Source organism: Cuculus canorus, chromosome 28 (assembly GCF_017976375.1).
Source record: "Cuculus canorus isolate bCucCan1 chromosome 28, bCucCan1.pri, whole genome shotgun sequence".
Classification (NCBI taxonomy): Eukaryota; Metazoa; Chordata; class Aves; order Cuculiformes; family Cuculidae; genus Cuculus; species Cuculus canorus.
This window is the reverse complement of record NC_071428.1, coordinates 1,675,485-1,695,889: the sequence shown is the minus strand read 5'-3', so window position 1 is coordinate 1,695,889 and position 20,405 is coordinate 1,675,485. Positions and strand designations below refer to the sequence as shown.

At 63.6% G+C, this 20,405-nt stretch overlaps 1 protein-coding gene across 10 annotated transcripts; it reads right to left on the bottom strand.

Moving 5' to 3' along the window:
- Nucleotides 1-962: 962 nt before the first annotated feature.
- ADAM15 (ADAM metallopeptidase domain 15) lies at nt 963-19,990 on the bottom strand. Of its 10 annotated transcripts, XM_054050952.1 has the most exons (25): nt 19,651-19,990; nt 16,627-16,730; nt 15,997-16,073; nt 14,925-15,003; nt 14,732-14,808; nt 14,475-14,658; nt 14,332-14,397; nt 14,178-14,246; nt 13,909-14,078; nt 11,872-11,956; nt 11,656-11,804; nt 10,497-10,674; nt 9,249-9,341; nt 8,962-9,157; nt 8,768-8,876; nt 7,345-7,495; nt 7,195-7,272; nt 6,045-6,156; nt 5,768-5,906; nt 4,678-4,731; nt 4,334-4,439; nt 2,184-2,252; nt 1,933-2,004; nt 1,659-1,780; nt 963-1,008 (listed from the first exon to the last, which is right to left on the bottom strand). In XM_054050952.1, the coding sequence occupies exons 1-25, from the start codon at nt 19,973-19,975 to the stop codon at nt 978-980; spliced, it is 2,895 nt and encodes a 964-aa protein (XP_053906927.1). In that variant the 5' UTR covers nt 19,976-19,990; the 3' UTR covers nt 963-977. The 10 variants fall into 10 exon arrangements, 9 of the variants coding, with proteins under 9 accessions (XP_053906927.1, XP_053906929.1, XP_053906928.1 ...); XM_054050954.1 differs by lacking the exon at nt 2,184-2,252; XM_054050953.1 differs by lacking the exon at nt 4,678-4,731.
- Nucleotides 19,991-20,405: the final 415 nt, after the last annotated feature.

Below are 20,405 nucleotides of genomic sequence, written 5' to 3'. Positions count from 1 at the left end.
TGTGCACACACGGTGGCTCCGGCACACGCGTGTGTTTGTGTGCAAACAGGGGGGGCTCCTGCAGCCACGTGTGTTCGTGCACAGGGGTCACCTCTTGCACACGCATGCCTGCACACAGGGCAGTTCTTGCACACGTGTGTCCGTCCGCAGGGATCATCACTTGCACACGGCCGTGCAAACGGGGCAACTCTTGCCCACGGGTATTTGTGCACAGACAGTTCTTGCATACGTGTGTTCTCTTGCACACGGGGTAGCTCTTGCACACGTGTTCCCGTGCACAGGGGGTCAGAGCTTACACACATGTCTGTACACACAGGCAGCTCTTGCACACGTGTGTGTGCACAAGGGGCAACTCCTGCGCACACGTAGCTGCATGCATGGGGCAGCACCTGCACAAACGTGTCTGTGCATATATGCACATGTGCTTGTGCACACAGGGCAGCTCTTGCACACACATGTTCCCTTGCACAGGGCCAGCTCTTGCACAAGCATGTCTGTGCACGGGGGCAGCTCTTTGCACACGTGTTTCTTTGCACGGGAGCAGCTCTGGCACACGTACCCATGCACAGGGGTCACCCCTTGCACACGCGTGCCTGTGCGCGCACACAGCTCTTGCACACGCGCCCCCCCCCCCCCGCCCCCCGCCTGCCGGCGCGTACGGCCCCTCCCTCCCGCCCTCGCCCACGTGACTCCCGCGCGCAGGACCCCGCCCACTTACTCCCACGTGACTCCCTCCCCCACTTCTCCCGCCAGAGGGCGCGCGCGCCCCAGTGCCACTTCCTGCCCGAAGCCCGGCGCTTCCGGTCTGCGCCGCAGGGGCTGCTGGGAGTTGTAGTTCTATGCCCCACCCGGACCCCCCTCTCCCTCCCCCCGGCGCGGCGGAGGCGGAGGGGCGGCTCACAGCGCCTTTATTGGGGTCTGGGGGGGCACAATGGGGCGAGAAGGTCCGGGGGGGTGGGGAGGCGTTGCCCCGCGCTTCAGGCCTCCCGCGGCGGTGGGGGCGCTGGGCTGTGGGGAGGAGGGGGGCATGAGGGGGGGGGGGGGCAGCTCCCAGACCCCCCCAACGCCCACCCTGCCCCCCCAACTCTGACTCCTACACCCCTTTTTGCCCCCCCCGACCCCCACCTCCACCTCCACCCCTTTCTGCCCCCCACTCTGACTCCTGCACCCCTTTCTGCCCCCCCAGCCCCCAACTCTGACTCCTACACCCCTTTTTGCCCCCCCAGACCTCCACCTCCACCCCTTTCTGCCCCCCAACTCTGACTCCTGCATCCCTTTCAGCCCCCCCAGTCTCCTCCTGCTCCCCTTAGCCCCCACCTTCACCCTTTCTGCCCCCCGAATCCCCCCTCTAATTTTCTGACCCCCATTCTGCGCCCCCCCCACACCACCCCTGCACCCTTTCTTCCCCCTCAAATCCCCCCTCCTTCTTTCTGCCCCCCACTCTGACCCCCCAAGTCCCCACCTCCACCCTTTTCGCCCCCCCCTCTGCCCACCTAGCCCCACCTGCAGCCTTTTGCCCCCCCACCTGAGCCCCCAATTTAGCCCCAGCACCCCATTCCACCCCCCCCTCAACTTTCTGCCCCCCCAAACCGCCACCTTAACCCTTTCAACCCTCTCCCCAACCCTCCCAGCCCAGTCCTGCCCCCCCCCCAACTCACCGGGATGGAACCACAGTGACATAGGGGTGCGTGGGGGGGCTCTCACTGAGGGGGTGTGGGGGTCCCAGGGGGTCCTCAGGCAGCGGCCGCTGTGGGGGGGGGGGCTTGGCTGCACCTGAGGGCTGCAGAGAAACATGGGGAAGGGGGTGTCAACGCTGTGGCATATAGAACCCCCCCCCCAAAACGTGTTTGGGGTTGGGGGGGGGACACCCACAAACCCCCTCCTCTTGCTGCGGGGGGGGGGGGCACACTGTCCTGCCCCACATGCCATTACCTGCGTGCTGGGGGTCGTGGGGTCCGCGGGCAGCGGGCGTGTAGGGGGGGGCGGCCTGTCCGAGTTGGGGGCCTGGCAGACAGAGCATGGCTAGTGAAACAGCCAGGTGGGCTAGCGTGGGAAGTGGGGGGGGGAAGGAGTTTTTCCAGGTGGGAAGGGCTGCAGGTGCAGCTGGTGCGCAGCCACGCATGCGGTTGCGGCCGGAGGGGATGCAGCGTGGGACCCCCCCCCCTCCCTGGTTTTGCCGTTACCTTGGGGGGGGGGTCCGGAGGGAGAGGCCGGCAGGGTGGATCGGGGCGCGCCAAAGCCTGGGCAGGCGGCTGCGGAGAGAGGGAGAGGGGGGCTGCGCGCCATGCAGCCATGCAGCATGCAGCATGCAGAGACCCCTGCCCCCTGCGAAGCATAGAAACACCCCCCCCCCCCCCCCCGGCAAAGGGCATGCAACCCTGGCATGGGTGGCCACTGCCTGGCACGGAGCCTGGGGGCGTACGGTCAGTGCGGAGAGTGGCACAGGGTATCGCGACAGTGCTGAGGGTGGCACAAAGGGCATCACAACAGTGCTGAGAGTGGCACAGGGTATCGCGACAGTGCTGAGAGTGGCACACAGGGTATCGCGACCAGTGCTGAGTGTGGCACAGGGCATCGCGACAGTGCTGAGGGTGGCACAGGGCATCACGACCAATGCCGAGAGTGGCACAAAGGGCATTGCAACCAGTGCTGAGAGTGGCAAAGGGCATCGCGACAGTGCTGAGAGTGGCACAGGGCATCACAACAGTGCTCAGGGTGGCACAGGGCATCACGACCAGTGCTGAGAGTGGCACAAAGGGCATTGCAACCAGTGCTGAGAGTGGCAAAGGGCATCGAGACCACTGCTGAGAGTGGCACAGGGCATCGTGACAGTGCTGAGGGTGGCACAGGGCATCGCGACCAGTGCTGAGTGTGGCACAGGGCATCGTGACAGTGCTGAGGGTGGCACAGGGCATTGCGACCATTGCTGAGAGTGGCACAGGGCATCACAACAGTGCTGAGGGTGGCACAAAGGGCATTGCGACCAGTGCTGAGTGTGGCACAGGGCATCGTGACAGTGCTGAGGGTGGCACAGGGCATCACAACAGTGCTGAGAGTGGCACAGGGCATTGCGACCATTGCTGAGAGTGGCACAAAGGGCATTGCGACCACTGCTGAGAGTGGCACAGGGCATCGCGACCAGTGCTGAGTGTGGCACAGGGCATCGTGACAGTGCTGAGGGTGGCACAGGGCATCGCGACAGTGCTGAGGGTGGCACAGGGCATTGCGGCCAGTGCTGAGTGTGGCACAGGGCATCACAACAGTGCTGAGAGTGGCACAGGGCATCATGACAGTGTTGAGAGAGGCACAAAGGGCATCGCGACCAGTGTTGAGAGTGGCACAGGGCATCACAACAGTGCTGAAAGTGGCACAGGGCATTGCGACCAGTGCTGAGTGTGGCACAGGGTATCACGACCAGTGTTGAGAGTGGCACAGGGCATCACATCCAGTGCCGAGAGTGGCACAAAGGGCATCGCGACCATTGCTGAGAATGGCACAGGGCATCGTGACCACTGCTGAGAGTGGCACAGGGCATCGCGACCAGTGCACAGCGTGGCACAGTGCATCGCTACTGGTGCTGAACGTGGCACAGGGCACCGCAGCAGCACCATCCCAGGCTGTGCCAGGCTGCTCCTCTCCCCGAGTGCCACCATGTCAAACCCCACGGCCCCGGCAGGAGGGATGCTCCGAGCTGGTACCCAGGGCTGTCTCCTCAGCAACAACCAGCCCAGGGCCTGGTCCCCACGGCAACCAGCACCCGTTCCCATGGCGCCAGCATCCCCTGCATCCCCAGCACCACCATCCCCTGCATCCCCAGCACCACCATCCCCAGCACCCCCAGCACCACCATCCCCAGCACCCCCAGCACCACCATCCCCTGCATCCCCAGCACCACCATCCCCTGCACCCCCAGCACCACCATCCCCTGCATCCCCAGCACCACCATCCCCAGCACCCCCAGTACCACCATCCCCTGCATCCCCAGTACCACCATCCCCAGCACCCCCAGTACCACCATCCCCTGCATCCCCAGCACCACCATCCCCTGCACCCCCAGCACCACCATCCCCTGCATCCCCAGTACCACCATCCCCAGCACCCCCAGCACCACCATCCCCTGCATCCCCAGCACCACCATCCCCTGCATCCCCAGTACCACCATCCCCTGCATCCCCAGCACCACCATCCCCTGCATCCCCAGCACCACCATCCCCTGCACCCCCAGTACCACCATCCCTGCATCCCCAGCACCACCATCCCCTGCATCCCCAGCACCACCATCCCCTGCACCCCCAGCACCACCATCCCCTGCATCGCTGCACCCCGCTCTCACCTTGCTGCTATGCATGACCTGCAGCTCCCTGGCCTGGCGCCACTGCGGCGGCGGTGGTCGCTCGGGGGGACCCTGACTGCCCGAGCGCGGCTCCGGCTGCGAGATCCTGCGGCGGAGACACAGGATGAGACCTCTCTCGCTCCGGTGCACTCAGGGAAGGGGGACCCAGCAGAGCACCCAAGCGACACCAGCAGAAGCCCAAGAGAAACGAACCCCTTGGCAGCGGCGGAGGTGACCCCCCTGCACCCCACGGCGCGGGCAGGGGGACAGCGCAGCGCCGCACACCTTGCGAAGCAGGATGGCTCGGGGACAGCCCCACGGCTGCGCTCCGGCAGCAACGTTACCCGCTCCAGCCGTCTGGGGCTTCTGGACCCAGGAATGGGAGCCGGGGCTCGGTGCTGTGGGGAGAAGAGTTGGGGGGCTCAGCGGGGGCGAGGGGGGGGGGAGGCGGCGGTGGGAAATGCAGCGACAATGCGGGGTGGGATGACGGTGACGTGGGGTGACGATGCGGGACAGGGGCTGCTGCCTGCGCCGGGGTGATGTGCACCCAGACGGGGACACATGCGTGCAACCATCGGGGGATGCGTGTGCAAAGATGTGTGCAAAGATGTGTGCTTGGGTGTGCAAATGCACACACAGCTGCTGTGGGATGCACGTGCAAACATGCACGCAGCTGCCATGGGGCGTGCATGGGTGTGCAAATGCACACGCAGCTGCCATGGGGTATACATAGGTGTGCAAATGCACACGCAGCTGCCAAAGGATGCACGTGCAAACATGCACAGAGCTGCCATGGGGTGTGCAAATGCACACGCAGCTGCCGTGGGATGCACGTGCAAACACCCACACAGCTGCCATGGGGTGTTCATGGCTGTGCAAATGCACACGCAGCAGCCGTGGGGTGCACGTGCAAACACGCACACAGCTGCCATGGGGTGTGCATGGGTGTCCAATTGCACACGCAGCTGCCATAGGATGCACGTGCAAACACGCACAGAGCTGCCATGGGGTGTGCAAATGCACACACAGCTGCCGTGGGATGCACGTGCAAACATGCACAGAGCTGCCATAGGGTGTGCAAATGCACACGCAGCTGCCATAGGATGCACATGCAAACACCCACACAGCTGCCATGGGGTGTTCATGGCTGTGCAAATGCACACGCAGCTGCCGTGGGATGCACATGCAAACTGCAGCTGCTACGAGATGTGCGTGCAAACATGCGTGCAGCTCCCATGTGACGCGTGTGCAAACACCCCCGCAGGCATTACGGGATGCACGCGCGAACCCTCATGCAGTCCCCACAGGATGCATTGTGCAAACCCTCATGCAGCTGCCACGGGAGTGCACATGCAAACACGCGTGTGCAAGCGCTTGCTTTACCCCGAGACGCGTGTGCCCCCCCTCCCTCTGTGCCCGCCGGCGCGGTTTTACCTGTACTGGCAGGAGGTGCCTTTGCCGAGTTGGCAGAGGTGTTTGTGCAAGCCGGCGCGGTGGGCGCAGCGCAGCCCCAGCGCCAGCGCCAGCGCCAGCAGCGCGCTCAGCAGCAGCGCGGTGGGCAGCGTGCTCCCGCCTGTGGAGAGCAGCACGTCAGGGACACCCCCATACAACCCCCCCCCCCCCAACGCCGGCCGCTGCACCCCACGCCGGCTCCGGCAGCGCCGGCTGCACAAAGCCCCATTCTGTGCGTGGCAGCGGGCGCTGCGCTCACCTCGCAGCGGGGCGACGGGGCCGCTGTCTTGGCTGCCGCCCGCGCCGGCGCTCTCGCAGGTCGGGGGGGCCCAACCGCGCTCGCAGTGGCAGTGGCCGTGGTTGTTGCACACCTGGGGGGGGGAAAAAAAAACCCCACCGAATTGGTGACGGGGGAGAAGATCTCAAAGCTCAGCCAGTCCGACCATCAACCCAACGTCTCTGCGCCCACCAAAGCGTGTCCTGAAGCACCACAGCTTATAGGGCTTTCGAAGCCCTCCAGGGATGGGGACACCGCCACCGCGCTGGGAAGCATCTCTGCCAACGCATGAAAACCCTTTCCATGGAGGAATCTTTCCCGTTATCCAATCTAATTGGATAGTGGAGAGGCCGTTTCCTCTCATCCCATCACTTGTTCCTTGGGAGCAGAGACCAACACCCACTCGGCTCCAATCTCCTTTCTTGGAGTTGTGGAGAGCGATGAGGTCTCCCTCATCCTCCTCTTCTCCAGAATAAACACCCCCAGGGCCCTCGGATGCTCCCACAACCCCTGTTTTCCAGCCCCTTCCCAGCTCCATTCCCTTCTCTGGATGCGCTCCAGCCCCTCAAGGTCTTTCTTGGAGCAAAAATCCCCAAACCAAACCCAGGATTCAAGGATTCAAGGACAATCCCATCCCTGGTCCCACTGGCCACCCTATGGCTGATCCAAGCCAGGACGCTGGTGGCCTTCTTGGCCACTTGGGCCACCGTTGGCTCATGTTGTCCAACACCTCCAGGGCGTTTTTCACTGGGCAGTTTTCCAGTGGCTCTTCCCCAAACCTGGATGGTTGCGTGGGGTTGTTGTGACCCAAGGGCAGGACCCAACACTTGGCCTTGTTGAACCTCATCCCGTTGGCTTTGGCCATGGATCCAGCCTGTCCCAACCCCTCTGCAGAGCCTTCCTGCCCTCCGGCAGATCCACACTCCCACCCAGCTTGGTGTCATCTCCAAACTGAGGTTGCATTTGATCCTTTCATTCCCCAACGCCGATGAAGATGTTAAAGAGGATCGGTCCCTAAACTGGGTTTGCTCCCCTCACCCCAACTTTCCGGGCTCACCACAGAGCCCCCACCTGGGTGGGCGACACGGAGCCTTCATTGCCCCCCAACTTCCCCCTCCGCCAGCGCACTCACCCCGTGCCCGTGGCACTTGTCCTGGCACTGCCGGTCAACCAACACAGCCACGTCCTGGCAGCGGTGTCGGAGGCAAACCTGGGGGTCGGATAGGGGGTCAGCATCGTCTGAGCGCCCCAAAATCCCCCTTCCCACCACCCTGGCGCTCACCTTGCCGGCGCCGCAGGCAGTGCCGGGCAGTACCATGGATGCGTCGCTCACGTCCTCGTCCCCGGGTACGGGGGGGCCCTGGCAGGACCCTGCGGCTGCGCCAGGAGAAGGGGGGGAACGCTGGCACTGAAGGAGCCCACAGCCCGCGTCCCTGCGGAAAAGGGGGAGGGGGGTTAAACTGGGGGTGATGGGGGGAAACGTGGCGAGGTGGGGGGACACGGCAAGAGAGGGAGAAGGCAACGACGGAGGGAACACGAGGATGGGGGGGATACGGTGATGGTGGGGGGATGCGGTGATGATGGGGAGACGCGGTGATGATGGGGGGACGCGGTGATGATGGGGGGACGCGGTGATGATGGGGGGAGACACAGTGATGATGATGGGGGACGCGGTGATGATGGGGGGACAGTGATGATGATGGGGGGGACGGGGTGATGATGGGGGGACGGGGTGAGGATGATGGGGAGACGCAGTGATGATGATGGGGAGACGCAGTGATGATGATGGGGGGGACGCGGTGATGATGGGGGACGCGGTGATGATGGGGAGACACAGTGATGATGATGGGGGGACGGGGTGATGATGGGGGGACGGGGTGAGGATGATGGGGGGGGACGCAGTGATGATGGGGGGGACGGGGTGATGATGGGGGGACGGGGTGAGGATGATGGGGGGGGACGCAGTGATGATGGGGGGGACGCGGTGATGATGGGGAGACGCAGTGATGATGATGGGGAGATGCGGTGATGATGGGGGGGACGCGGTGATGATGGGGAGACACAGTGATGATGATGGGGGGATGCGGTGATGATGGGGGACGCGGTGATGATGGGGAGACAGTGATGATGATGGGGGGGACGCGGTGATGATGGGGGATGCAGTGATGGGTGGGGGATAAAGGGCAGTGGGGGGAACATGATGGTGATGATGGGGAGAAAGTGCGATGGGAAAAGGGTGATGGGGGGGAAAAGGTGATGATGGGGGAGAGGGTGAGGAGGGTGATGATGGGATGAAGAGGGTGATGATGGGATGAAGAGGGTGACGGGGGAACGGGGAGGATGGGGGGAAGCAGGCGGTGAGGGAGAAAAGGGTGATGATGGGGGGGGAAAAGCACAATGGGGTGGAAACGGCGATGGGGGCAAAACAGCGATGGGGAAAAGAGTAAAGACGGGGTGAAAAGAACAAAGATGGGGGGAAAGAGTAAAGATGAGGGGGAAAGAGAAAAGATGAGGAGGAAAGAGTAAAGATGAGGGGGAAAAGAGGAACGATGAGGGGGAAAGAGTAAAGATGAGGGGGAAAGAGTAAAGATGAGGGGGAAAGAGTAAAGATGGGGGAAAAAGAGCAAAGAAGGGGGGAAGAGGGTGATGAATGGATGGAAAACAGCAATGGTGGGGGGAACCAAATTGGGGGGGACAGCACTCACTGCTGGGCACAGGCGGTGTAGGAGCCGTTGGCGATCCGCCCGCAGTGACCACGTTCATCCCCTCTGGCGTTGAGGGCGACCATGCAGGCGCTGGAGACGGGTGCGGCACCTGCAGAAGGGGTAGCAGAGAGCTCAGCGTCCCCCAACCCCCCCGTCCCCCAGCACCCCCTAAACTCTCCTCCTCCTCCTCCTACCCGGCCCCAGCAGCTGCTGGCACTGCCCCTCGTAGGTGGCACAGGCGCCGCCGTAGCAGCGCGCCCGCTTGCCGGCGCAGGGCTGCCCGTCCTGCACGAAAGCGTCGGGCGGGCATCGCGGTGAGACGCCGTCGCAGAATTCCGGCAGGTCACACTCGCCCAGCGGCTCGCGGCAGGGGTGGCCAGCAGGGAGCAACTGGGAAGAGGGGTACGGTCAGGTGAGCAGGGATCCCCCCAAAAAAAACACCCCAGGGAGTGGCTGGAGGGGTGAAAGTGTAGGCACAAACCTGGCAGTCCTGGCAGCAGGCGTCGCCTGCGGCGCACGCGGCACCGGGCAGCAGCTGGCACGAGGTGCTGTTGCAGCAGGGATCGGTGCATTCCTGCGGGGAGAGGGGCTGCGGTGAGGGGGGGGCAGGGGGGACACAGCACCCCCACAGCCATGGCATGGGCAGCCGGGATGAGGGGGGGGGGCAGGGGGGACACAGCACCCCCACAGCCATGGCATGGGAAGCCAGGATGAGGGGGGGTGAAGGGGGGACACAGCACCCCCACAGCCATGGCATGGGAAGCCAGGATGAGGGGGGGTGAAGGGGGGACACAGCACCCCCACAGCCATGGCATGGAAAGCCGGGATGAGGGGGGGGGTGAAGGGGGGACACAGCACCCCCACAGCCATGGTATGGGAAGCCGGGGTGAGGGGGGGGTGCAGGGGGGACACAGCACCCCCACAGCCATGGCATGGGAAGCCGGGATGAGGGGGGGTGCAGGGGGGACCCCAGAGCAACCTCGAGCTCAGGACAAGGAGGGGGTTGCAGGGGGGACCCCACAGAGACCTCGAGCTCAGGACAAGGGGGAGCTGCACGGGGGGATCCCATTGCACCCCACAAGCAAAGCCATGGTGTGGGAGTAACCTCAAGCTCAGGACAAGGAGGGGGCGCAGGGGGGACCCCAGAGTAACCTCGAGCTCAGGACAAAGGAGGGGATGCAGGGGGGACCCCACAGAAACACGGAGCTCAGGACAAGAGTGGGGTGCAGGGGGGACCCCACAGAAACCCAGAGCTCAGAACAAGGAGGGGGTGCAGGGGGGACCCCAGAGTAACCTCAAGCTCAGGACAAGGAGGGGGTGCAGGGGGGACCCCAGAGTAACCTCAAGCTCAGGACAAAGAGGGGGCTGCAGGGGGGACCCCATTGCACCCCACAAGCAAAGCCATGGTGTGGGCAGCCCTGGGATCAGGACAAGGGGGGGCTGCAGAGGGGACCCCACAGCAACCTCGAGCTCAGGACAAGGCGTGACTCTGCAAGGAGGACCCCAAAGCCCCCCACTGCCCCCCACGGCATGAGCAGCCGTGAGCTCAGGACGAAGGAAGGGGTGGCTGCAGGGGGGGACCCCACTGCACCCCCAGGCTCAGGACAAGTGGCGTTTGCAAAGGGGACCCCACGCACCCCACTGCACCTCTGCCACGGGCACCCTTGGGCTCAGGATGAGGTGAGGGGTTTCAAGGGGGGACCCCAACCTGCCCAGAGCTCCCCCGTACCAAGCTGAGGCCGCAGTCGCAGCTCTCTCCGGGCTCCACGAAGCCGTTCCCGCAGCGGGGACTTGCAGCCAAGCGCAGGGGCTCGGGGACGTTGGAGAGGCACCAGCCCTGGCCGCGCCGCAGGCTGCGCTGCAGCTCCTGTCGGCTGCAGTTGCTGAAGCTCAAGCCCGGCGTCAGCCTGCGGAGCAGAGGGGGGGTCGCTGAGGTGAGGAGGGGGCTCATCCTGGGTGAAGGCATCGAGTGCACCCTCAGCAAGTTTGCGGGTGACACTAAGCTGGGTGGAAGTGTGGATCTGCTGGAGGGTAGGGAGGCTCTGCAAAGGGATCTGAACAGGCTGGAGAGATGGGATGAGACCAATGGGATGAGGTTCAACAAGGGCAAACGCTGGGTCCTGCACTTGGGGCACAACAACCCTGTGCAGTGCTACAGACTGGGGGAAGAGTGGCTGGAGAGCTGCACGGAGGAGAAGGACCTGAGGGGAATGGTTGACAGCGACTGACCATGAGCCAGCAGTGTGCCCAGGTGGCCAAGAAGGCCAATGGCATCTTGGCTTGGATCAGAAATGGGGTCACCAGCAGGGCCAGGGAGGGGATTCTCCCTCTGGACTCGGCACTGGTGAGACCGCACCTTGAATACTGTGTTCAGTTCTGGACCCCTCACCACAAGAAGGATGTTGAGGCTCTGGAGTGTGTCCAGAGAAGAGCAACGAAGCTGGTGAGGGGCTGGAGAACGTCTGACGAGGAGCGGCTGAGGGACCTGGGAGTGTTTAGCCTGGAGAAGAGGAGGCTGAGGGGAGACCTTATTACTCTCTATCTGAAAGGAGGTTGTGGAGAGGAGGGAGCTGGGCTCTTCTCCCAAGTGACTGAGGACAGGACAAGGGGGAATGGCCTGAAGCTCCGCCAAGGGAGGGTCAGGTTGGATATCAGAGAAAAATTCTTCACGGAAAGAGTCATGGGGCACTGGAACAGCTGCCCAGGGAGGGGGTCGAGTCGCCTTCCCTGGAGGTGTTTAAGGAACGGGTGGATGAGGTGCTGAGGGACATGGTTTAGGGAGTGTTGGGAATGGTTGGACTCGATGATCCAATGGGTCCTTTCCAACCTGGTGATTCTATGATTCTGTGATCCCCAGCCCCCCTCAAGCCGTGCGCGCTTCCCCTCACCCCGTGGGCGATGCCATGATGCAGCCGCGGTCCTGCCGGAGGTCGCTGCAGTCGCAGAAGCGCTTGGCGTCGTCGTGCCGCATGCCCAGGTTGTGCCCCAGCTGATGGGCCACGGTGGAGGCGACCACGAGGACGCTGACGGAGTGGTCCTACGGGATCAGAGGGGTGTCACAGAGAGCCGGCAGGGAGGGGATGGGGGGAAGAGGGGGTACTCACCATGCTGACCCCCCCGGAGCGAGTAGGGGAACACATGGAGGTTTGAGTTGCCATCCCAACGGCGACGTCCTCGAAACGGGCGCCCCTGGGGAGGGAAAGAGAGCCCAGGGTTGGGGGTGCTGCATGCACGCCCCGCGTCACCCCGTCCAAATGAGACCGAAAATCATAATATAGAATGGGTTGGGTTGGAAGTGACCTCAAAACCCATCCAGTTCCACCCCCTGACATGGGCAAGGACACCTCCCACTGGCTCAGAGGCTCCAAACCTCATCCAACCTGGCCTGGAACACCTCCAGGGATGGGATCTCAGTGTTCTGGTTGATGACAAGTGAGAATCACGGAGCTATGAGATGATTTCGGTTGGAAAGGACCTCAAAGCCCATCCAGTCCCACCCCTGCCATGGGCAGGGACACCTCCCACTGGCTCAGGGGCTCCAAACCTCATCCAACCTGGCCTGGAACCCCTCCAGGGATGGTATCTCATGGTTCTGGTTGATGACAAGTGAGAACCACGGAGCTATGAGATGATTTGGGTTGGAAGGGACCTTAAAGTCCATCCAGTCCCACCCTCTGCCATGGGCAGGGACACCTCCCACTGGCTCAGGGGCTCCAAACCTCATCCAACCTGGTCTTGAACACCTCCAGGGATGGGATCTCATGGTTCTGGTTGATGACAAGTGAGGATCATGGAGCTATGAGATGATTTGGGTTGGAAGGGACCTTAAAGTCCATCCAGTCCCACCCCCTGCCATGGGCAGGGACACCTCCCACTGGCTCAGGGGCTCCAAGCCCCATCCAACCTGATCTTGAACACCTCCAGGCCAGCAAGTCAACTCATTAAGGCTTGTTTTGGAGTTTTAGAAAGCCAACATCCTTTAATCGGGGCTGGACAACACGAGGGCGTCATCTCCATCAATCGCGTGCAGTCAGACAAGAGCTGGGGCAGAGGAGATTTCCCGTTTACGTGTGTACAGATAAATTCTCCCAGAAATCTTACACCTATTCCAAAGGACTCATTTTAATGTTATTATCAACTTCACACCGGTGAAATCTCTTGCTCATTTGGAGCTGGGTCCAGCTCTGCCTGACCTTGCATTTGAGACGGGGAAAGGCTGCAAACAGAGGTGATGATAGAAGACACGTCTGTTCAGCACAGATCAGACTGAGCACAAGGTTTTCTCACCTCTGAAGAGTGAACAGAGTCTGGAGAAACACTGCTTGAAGGAAAACATGCTATAAAAAACATGCTCTCGGGGGGACATTCTTCCTAACCATCAAAAAAATACAATTACAAAAATACAGTGGGTTCCAGGCCAGGTTGGATGGGGCTTTGGAGCCCCTGAGCCAGTGGGAGGTGTCCCTTCCCATGGCAGGGGGTGGAACTGGATGTGCTTTGAGGTCCCTTCCAACCCAACCCATTCCATGATTCTATGATCTTTGAGGTCCCTTCCAACAAAACCCATTCTACAATTCCGTGATCTTTGAGATCCCTTCCAACAAAACCCATTCCACGATTCCATCATCTTTGAGATCTCTTCCAACCCAACCCATTCCACAATTCCACCATCTCTGAGATCCCTTCCAACCCAACCCATTCCACGATTCCATCATCTTTCAGATCCCTTCCAACCCAACCCATTCCACAATTCCACCATCTTTGAGATCCCTTCCAACCCAACCCATTCCACAATTCCATCATCTTTGAGATCCCTTCCAACCCATTCCACAATTCCATCATCTTTGAGATCCCTTCCAACCCATTCCACAATTCCATCATCTTTGAGATCCCTTCCAACCCATTCCACAATTCCATCATCTTTGAGATCCCTTCCAACCCATTCCACGATTCCATCATCTTTGAGATCCCTTCCAACCCATTCCACAATTCCACCATCTTTGAGATCCCTTCCAACCCAACCCATTCCACGATTCCATCATCTTTCAGATCCCTTCCAACCCAACCCATTCCACGATTCCATGATTCTATTTCTCTTTTTGTCCCTCTTTCTTGGATCCCCCATCTTGTTCCTCACTCACGTCAGGAGCTGCGCGTTGTCGTGGGGCAGCCGGGGCAGCAGCTCCTCGTGGCGCCAACGCAGGAACCGCTCCAGCGCAGCCCGAGCGCTGCCGCCCACCACAAACCGGTCACCTTCGCTCCAGACCTCCACCGCCAGCAGAGCCACCCGCACTCCCAGTGGCTGGAAAAACTTGGGGGGGCACACAGCAGGGGGTCACAGACATCCCCCTCCCCGCCGGCCCCACAGCAGTGCCAGGGTGAGGTGGAGGATGCCATGGACACAACTCACCGCATCCACCTGGTTGGCGATTTCCAAAGTCCGCGTGCGTACGCGCTGCAGGTCGGGGTAATTCTGGAACTGGGGGGGGTTGAGGTTGAGGGTCAGGGGGGACAGCGGGGGAGCAGAGCAGCCCCTAAGGTGGGGACACCTGCCCAGCACTCACCGCAGCGTGGTCCACCACCATCACCAGCTCCACGAAGCGCTGCTGCTCCACCAGCGCCCGTTTGCCCTGGGGAGAAGGAGATGGGGGTCAGGATGCGGGCGAGGGGACCCTCGTTGGTGGGGCAAGACGTGGGGGTCACCTACCCGCTGCAGCTGGGGAGGCTCTGTCTCCTCTGTCTCCAGCCTGGCGGGGTCCAGGGCGCCGTGCCCACGTGCCCGCGGTGCCAACCGGACCTCTCGCGGCTGGTACGCGACGCGGTGCTCCGGGGAGCCGTCAGCATCCGACTCCAGCTCGTAGCTCCTGGTCTCCGAGAGCTGGATGTGGCCGCTGGGGATGGGGATAGGAGGTGTGAGCGGCGCGGTGGGAGCTGAGCTCGGGGACAGCGGGGCTGGGGGCTCACCTGAGCCCGGCGCAGGCGCAGAGCTTGGCCCAAGAGCCGGGGAAACCTCGCACCGTCCCTTGGTAGCAGCAATGTTCCTGCAGCAGAGGGGGAACTCAGCCCGGTGCTGGGGTCCCCTTGGGGTCTGGGGTCCCCCTGGGGTGCCAGAACCACTTGGGGACACCACAAGGGACACGGTGTGCACGGAACCCACCTGCTCGCTCGCCTCCTGCGTCACCCGTGTGCCGTTGGGCAGGTAGTAGAGCAGCGCCCCGGCGCCCAGCACCAGCTCCCTGCCAGAGGCACGCGTCACCCCAACAGCGGAGACCCCCCACTCACCCCACTCTGAGCACTCCAGTTGAGGGAAAAGGGGGACCCTGGGTCCCCCACCCTGCTGGTGAACCCTAAGTGAAGACAGGGTCCCTGGAACCCCCACGTCAGGTGGACCACGGATGGAGAAGGGGAACGAGGGACCCTTATTCTATGTGCACCACGGAGGGAGAGAAGGGCACCCAGACCCCCACCCCTTGTAGACCACAGATGGAGAAAGGGTCCCCCAGACCCTTCCTCACCTGCGATGGAGATGGAGAGGATGGGATCCCCACCCCGTGTGCACCACAGAGGGATGGAGGGTCCCCCAAAACCCCATCCCGTGTGCACCACGGAGGGAGAGAGGGTCCCCCAAAACCCCACCCCGTGTGCACCACGGATGAAGAGAGGGTCCCCTAAACCCTCACCCCAATTGCACCATGGATGGAGAAGGATAACAAAGGACTGTCTCTCTGTGTGCACCACAGATGGAGAGAGGGTCCCCCAAAACCCCCACCCCACATACACCACAGATGGGGAGAGGGTCCCCCAAACCCCCATCCTGTGTGCACCACGGATGGAGAAGGAGAGCAAAGGACCGTCCTTCTGTGTCCACCATGGATGGAGAGAGGGTCCCCCAAACCCCCACCCCATGTGCACCATGGATGGAGAGAGGGTCCCCCAAAACCCCCACCCCACATACACCACAGATGGAGAGAGGGTCCCCCAAAACCCTCACCCCACATACACCACAGATGGAGAGAGGGTCCCCCAAAACCCCCACCCCACATACACCACAGATGGAGAGAGGGTCCCCCAAACCCCCACCCCGTGTGCACCACGGATGCAGAAGGAGAGCAAAGGACCGTCCTTCTGTGTCCACCATGGATGGAGATGGACCCCACAGGACCCCCCCTGCTGCCCCATTCATGGAGAGGGGACCCCAGTGTCCCCCCCCCCGCCAGCCCCAGTCTCACCAGTTCTGCTTCAGCTCCAGCTCCAGCCTCGTCCCGTCCAGCTCCAGCAGGACCCGCAGATGCGCCGGGAACCCCCCCTGCCAAAAGCAGAGGTTACAGGGGGACCCCCACCCCTGCATCGAGCTGTGTGTCCCCCCCCCGTCCCCCCACCCTCCGGAACGCGGGGTGCTGCCAGGGGGGGTACCCGGAGGGAGGGGACAGAAGGGCTCTCCTGCCCACCCAGGTCCTCACCCTCACGCCCCGCAGGAAGCGCCCCTCCCTCCGCAGCTCATTGTGCTGGGGGGGGGTCAGACAGAGGAGGGCCCCCCCTGCGCCCCTCAACGCTTCCTGCACCGCGCAGGGCGGCGGAAACGCTGGAGAGACTCCCAACGGCTGCGGGGAGGGCTCAGCCCTTCCGTCCCGCCGCAAAGGGTGCCGGGGAGGGGGATCCCAGTCCAGTCCCACCCAGCACTGGGAGAGGATGGGGGGGTACTGGGAATCCCCCTCCCCAATGACCACGAGTGCTGGGATCCCTGGGGATTTGGGGCCAGGGGACGTGGAGGCTGCGGTCTTGCCTGCGGAGGGGCCATGGGACAGCCCCCACCCCACCATCCCAAGGTCCTGCACGGTGGGGACACCCCAGGGGGTCACCTGAGTCGCCTCTGCCAGGCTGAGTGTCCGGTTGTCCAACAAGACCTGGGGGGTCACGTGCCAGGAGGGATCCGGTTCCGCGTGGCGCTGCGGCGAGGTGTCACCTGCGCGGGGCACACGGCCACCGGGTCACGGCTCCATCACCCGTCGCATCCCCAGCACCCCAAGGTCATTCATCAGAGCTCTGTCACCCCACGCTCACCCGTCACAGACCTGTCAGCCCATGGTCACCCATCACAGCCCCATCACCCCACGGTTGCTGTCACAGCCCCATCACCTCATGGCCACCCATCACCGTTCCATTGCCCCATGGCCACCCATCACCCCATGGCCACCCATCACTGCTCCATTGCCCCATGGCCACCCATCACCCCATGGCCACCCATCACTGCTCCATTGCCCCATGGTCACCCATCACCCGGTGATCACTTGTCACAGCTCCATTGCCCCATGGTCACCCATCACCCCATGGTCACCATCACCCCATGGTCACCCATCACTGCTCCATTGCCCCATGGCCACCCATCACCCCATGGCCACCCATCACCGTTCCATTGCCCCATGGTCACCCATCACCCCATGGCCACCCATCACTGCTCCATTGCCCCATGGTCACCCATCACCCGGTGATCACTTGTCACAGCTCCATTGCCCCATGGTCACCCATCACCCCATGGTCACCATCACCCCATGGTCACCCATCACCACTCCATTGCCCCACAGTCAACCATCACCACTCCATCGCCCCATGGCCACCCATCACCCTGTGGTCACTTCTCACAGCCCCATTGCCCCATGGTCACCATCACCCCATGGCCACCCATCACCCCATGGTCACCATCACCCCATGGTCACCCATCACCCTGTGGTCACTTGTCACAGCCCCATAACCCCATGGCCACCCATCACAGCCCCATTGCCCCACAGTCACCCATCACCCCATGGTAACCCATCACTGCTCCATGGCCCCATGGTCACCCACTACCCTGTGGTCACTTGTCACAGCTCCATTGCCCCATGGTCACCCATCACCCCATGGTCACCATCACCCCATGGTCACCCATCACCACTCCATTGCCCCACAGTCAACCATCACCACTCCATCACCCCATGGCCACCCATCACCCTGTGGTCACCATCACCCCATGGTCACCATCACCCCATGGTCACCCATCACCCTGTGGTCACTTGTCACAGCCCCATTGCCCCATGGTCACCATCACCCCATGGCCACCCATCACCCCATGGTCACCATCACCCCATGGTCACCCATCACCCTGTGGTCACTTGTCACAGCCCCATTGCCCCATGGTCACCATCACCCCATGGTCACCCATCACCCTGTGGTCACTTGTCACAGCCCCATAACCCCATGGCCACCCATCACAGCCCCATTGCCCCACAGTCACCCATCACCCCATGGTCACCTACTACAGCCTCATCACCCCACAGTCACCCATCACAGCCCCATTGCCCCACAGTCACCCATCACCCCATGGTCACCTACTACAGCCTCATCACCCCACGGTCACCTGTCACCCCACAGTCACCCCTCACAGCCCCATCGCCCCACAGTTGCCGCCACAGCCCAGAGCCCTGTGCTCCCATCACCTGTCCCCGTGCAGCCCCCCCGGGCCAGGGCAGGGGGGCAGTGGGGATTGGGAACGAGGACACCCAAGCTCACCCCAGCAGCTCCTGGGTGTCCCCCAAAGTGCAGCCTGAGCACCCCTTGGCCGCACCCCCTAAAGCTGGGACAATGCCCAGAGGTGGGTGGGGGGGACGGACGGACGGACGGACGGACAGGGACCCCTGCCAGCCCTTGCGTCAGCCCGGTACAAGGAGCTCGGGGAGCGGGCAGGGCTGGGATGCCCGTCCGGCTGACTCAGTGCCCCTCACCCCCCACAACGCCCCCCCCCCCTCACGGCTCTCCAGGGGTCCCCCACCCTCCTGAGGGTCCCACAGGAGGCTGGAGTGCTGGAGGTGCCCCCACAGACCCCACTCCCCATGGCCCCCCCATGCCTGGACCAAAGCTCGAGCATCCTGCGACCCCCAACTTCTGCATAATGCCCCCCCCCCCCGCCTGGGACCCCTGTCTCCCTGAGCATCCCGTGACCCCCAGTCCTGACCCCCGGCTGCTGGGGGGACAAGGACTCCCTACCCACCCTGTCCTGGCATCACCCCCATCCTGAGCATCCCGCGACCCCCAGTCTCGACTCCCGGGGGGCTGTGGACACGGACCGACGCCCCCCACTCCCCCCAGAACCCCCCAGTCCCCAGGCATCCTGCGACCCCCGGGACCCCCTCGTCCTCGAGCATCCCACCACCCTTGCGCATCCCTCAGTCCCCGAGTGTCTCGTGGGTTAGAGACCCCCGGTGCGGACCCCCGGCTCCTGCCCGGTGCCCAAAGCTGGCGGCCCCCCTTCCCCATCCTTCGGGACCCCCGCTCCCGACTCTCGGCTGTTGTGCGACACCTCTCAACCCTGGGACACCCCTCCCCCCGAAAATCCCAAGACCCCCAGTCCCGACCCCCGTTTGCTCCGCGGTGCTGCGGACATTGACCCCCCCCCCCCCCCGTCCGTCCGTCCGTCCTCCAGGATCCCCCCTTCCCGAGCATCCCCTGATCCCCGAGCACCCCGCGATCCCCGAGTATCTCCTGGTCCCCGAGCATCCCCCGGTTCCCGAGCATCCTCCGGTCCCCGAGCACCCCGCGACCCCCGAGCATCCCCTGATCCCCGAGCACCCCGCGACCCCCGAGCATCCCGCGACCCCCGAGCATCCCCCGGTCCCTGAGCATCCCGCGACCCCCGAGCACCCCGCGACCCCCGAGCACCCCGCGACCCCCGAGTATCCCCTGATCCCCGAGCACCCCGCGACCCCCGAGCATCCCCCGGTCCCTGAGCATCCCCCGGTCCCAGAGCACCCGGCTCCCCCCGGTCCCGCTCCCCCGCCGCTGTGCGGTGCCCGGGACTGGCAGCCACCGAACCCCTCGTCCCCATCCTCCGCGACCCCCCCGTCCCCGCTCACCTCCGCCGCTCCCGTTGGCCCCGGAACCGGCAGCGAGGAGGATGAGGAGGATGAGCATCCCCCGCGGCTCCATCGCCCTCCCGGTCCCGGGCTTTCGGCTGCCGGGCTGTCCCGCCGCCCCCGCCGCCGTGCATGGCCCCGGACCCGCCCCGGCCCGGCCCGGGGGGGCGGGGGAGCTTCCTGCGCGGTCCCGGTAACGCCCAGCGCGGCGGAACGGGCGGGGAACGGGGCTGCTGCGCCTCGGGGGCGGCGCCGGGAAGTGCGATGCGGCGGTGCTGGGAGCGCTGGGAGGGGGGAGGGGGACGGGGACCTCCGAGAGCTCCATCCCGGATCCAGAGACCCCCACCTTCTCCATCCCTGATCCAGAGACCCCCACCTTCTCCATCCCGGATCCAGAGACCCCCACCTTCTCCATCCCGGATCCAGAGACCCCCACCTTCTCCATCCCGGATCCAGAGACCCCCACCTCCTCCATCCCTGATCCAGAGACCCCCACCTTCTCCATCCCGGATCCAGAGACCCCCACCTTCTCCATCCCGGATCCAGAGACCCCCACCTTCTCCATCCCGGATCCAGAGACCCCCACCTTCTCCATCCCGGATCCAGAGACCCCCACCTCCTCCATCCCTGATCCAGAGACCCCCACCTTCTCCATCCCGGATCCAGAGACCCCCACCTTCTCCATCCCGGATCCAGAGACCCCCACCTCCTCCATCCCGGATCCAGAGACCCCCACCTTCTCCATCCTGGATCCA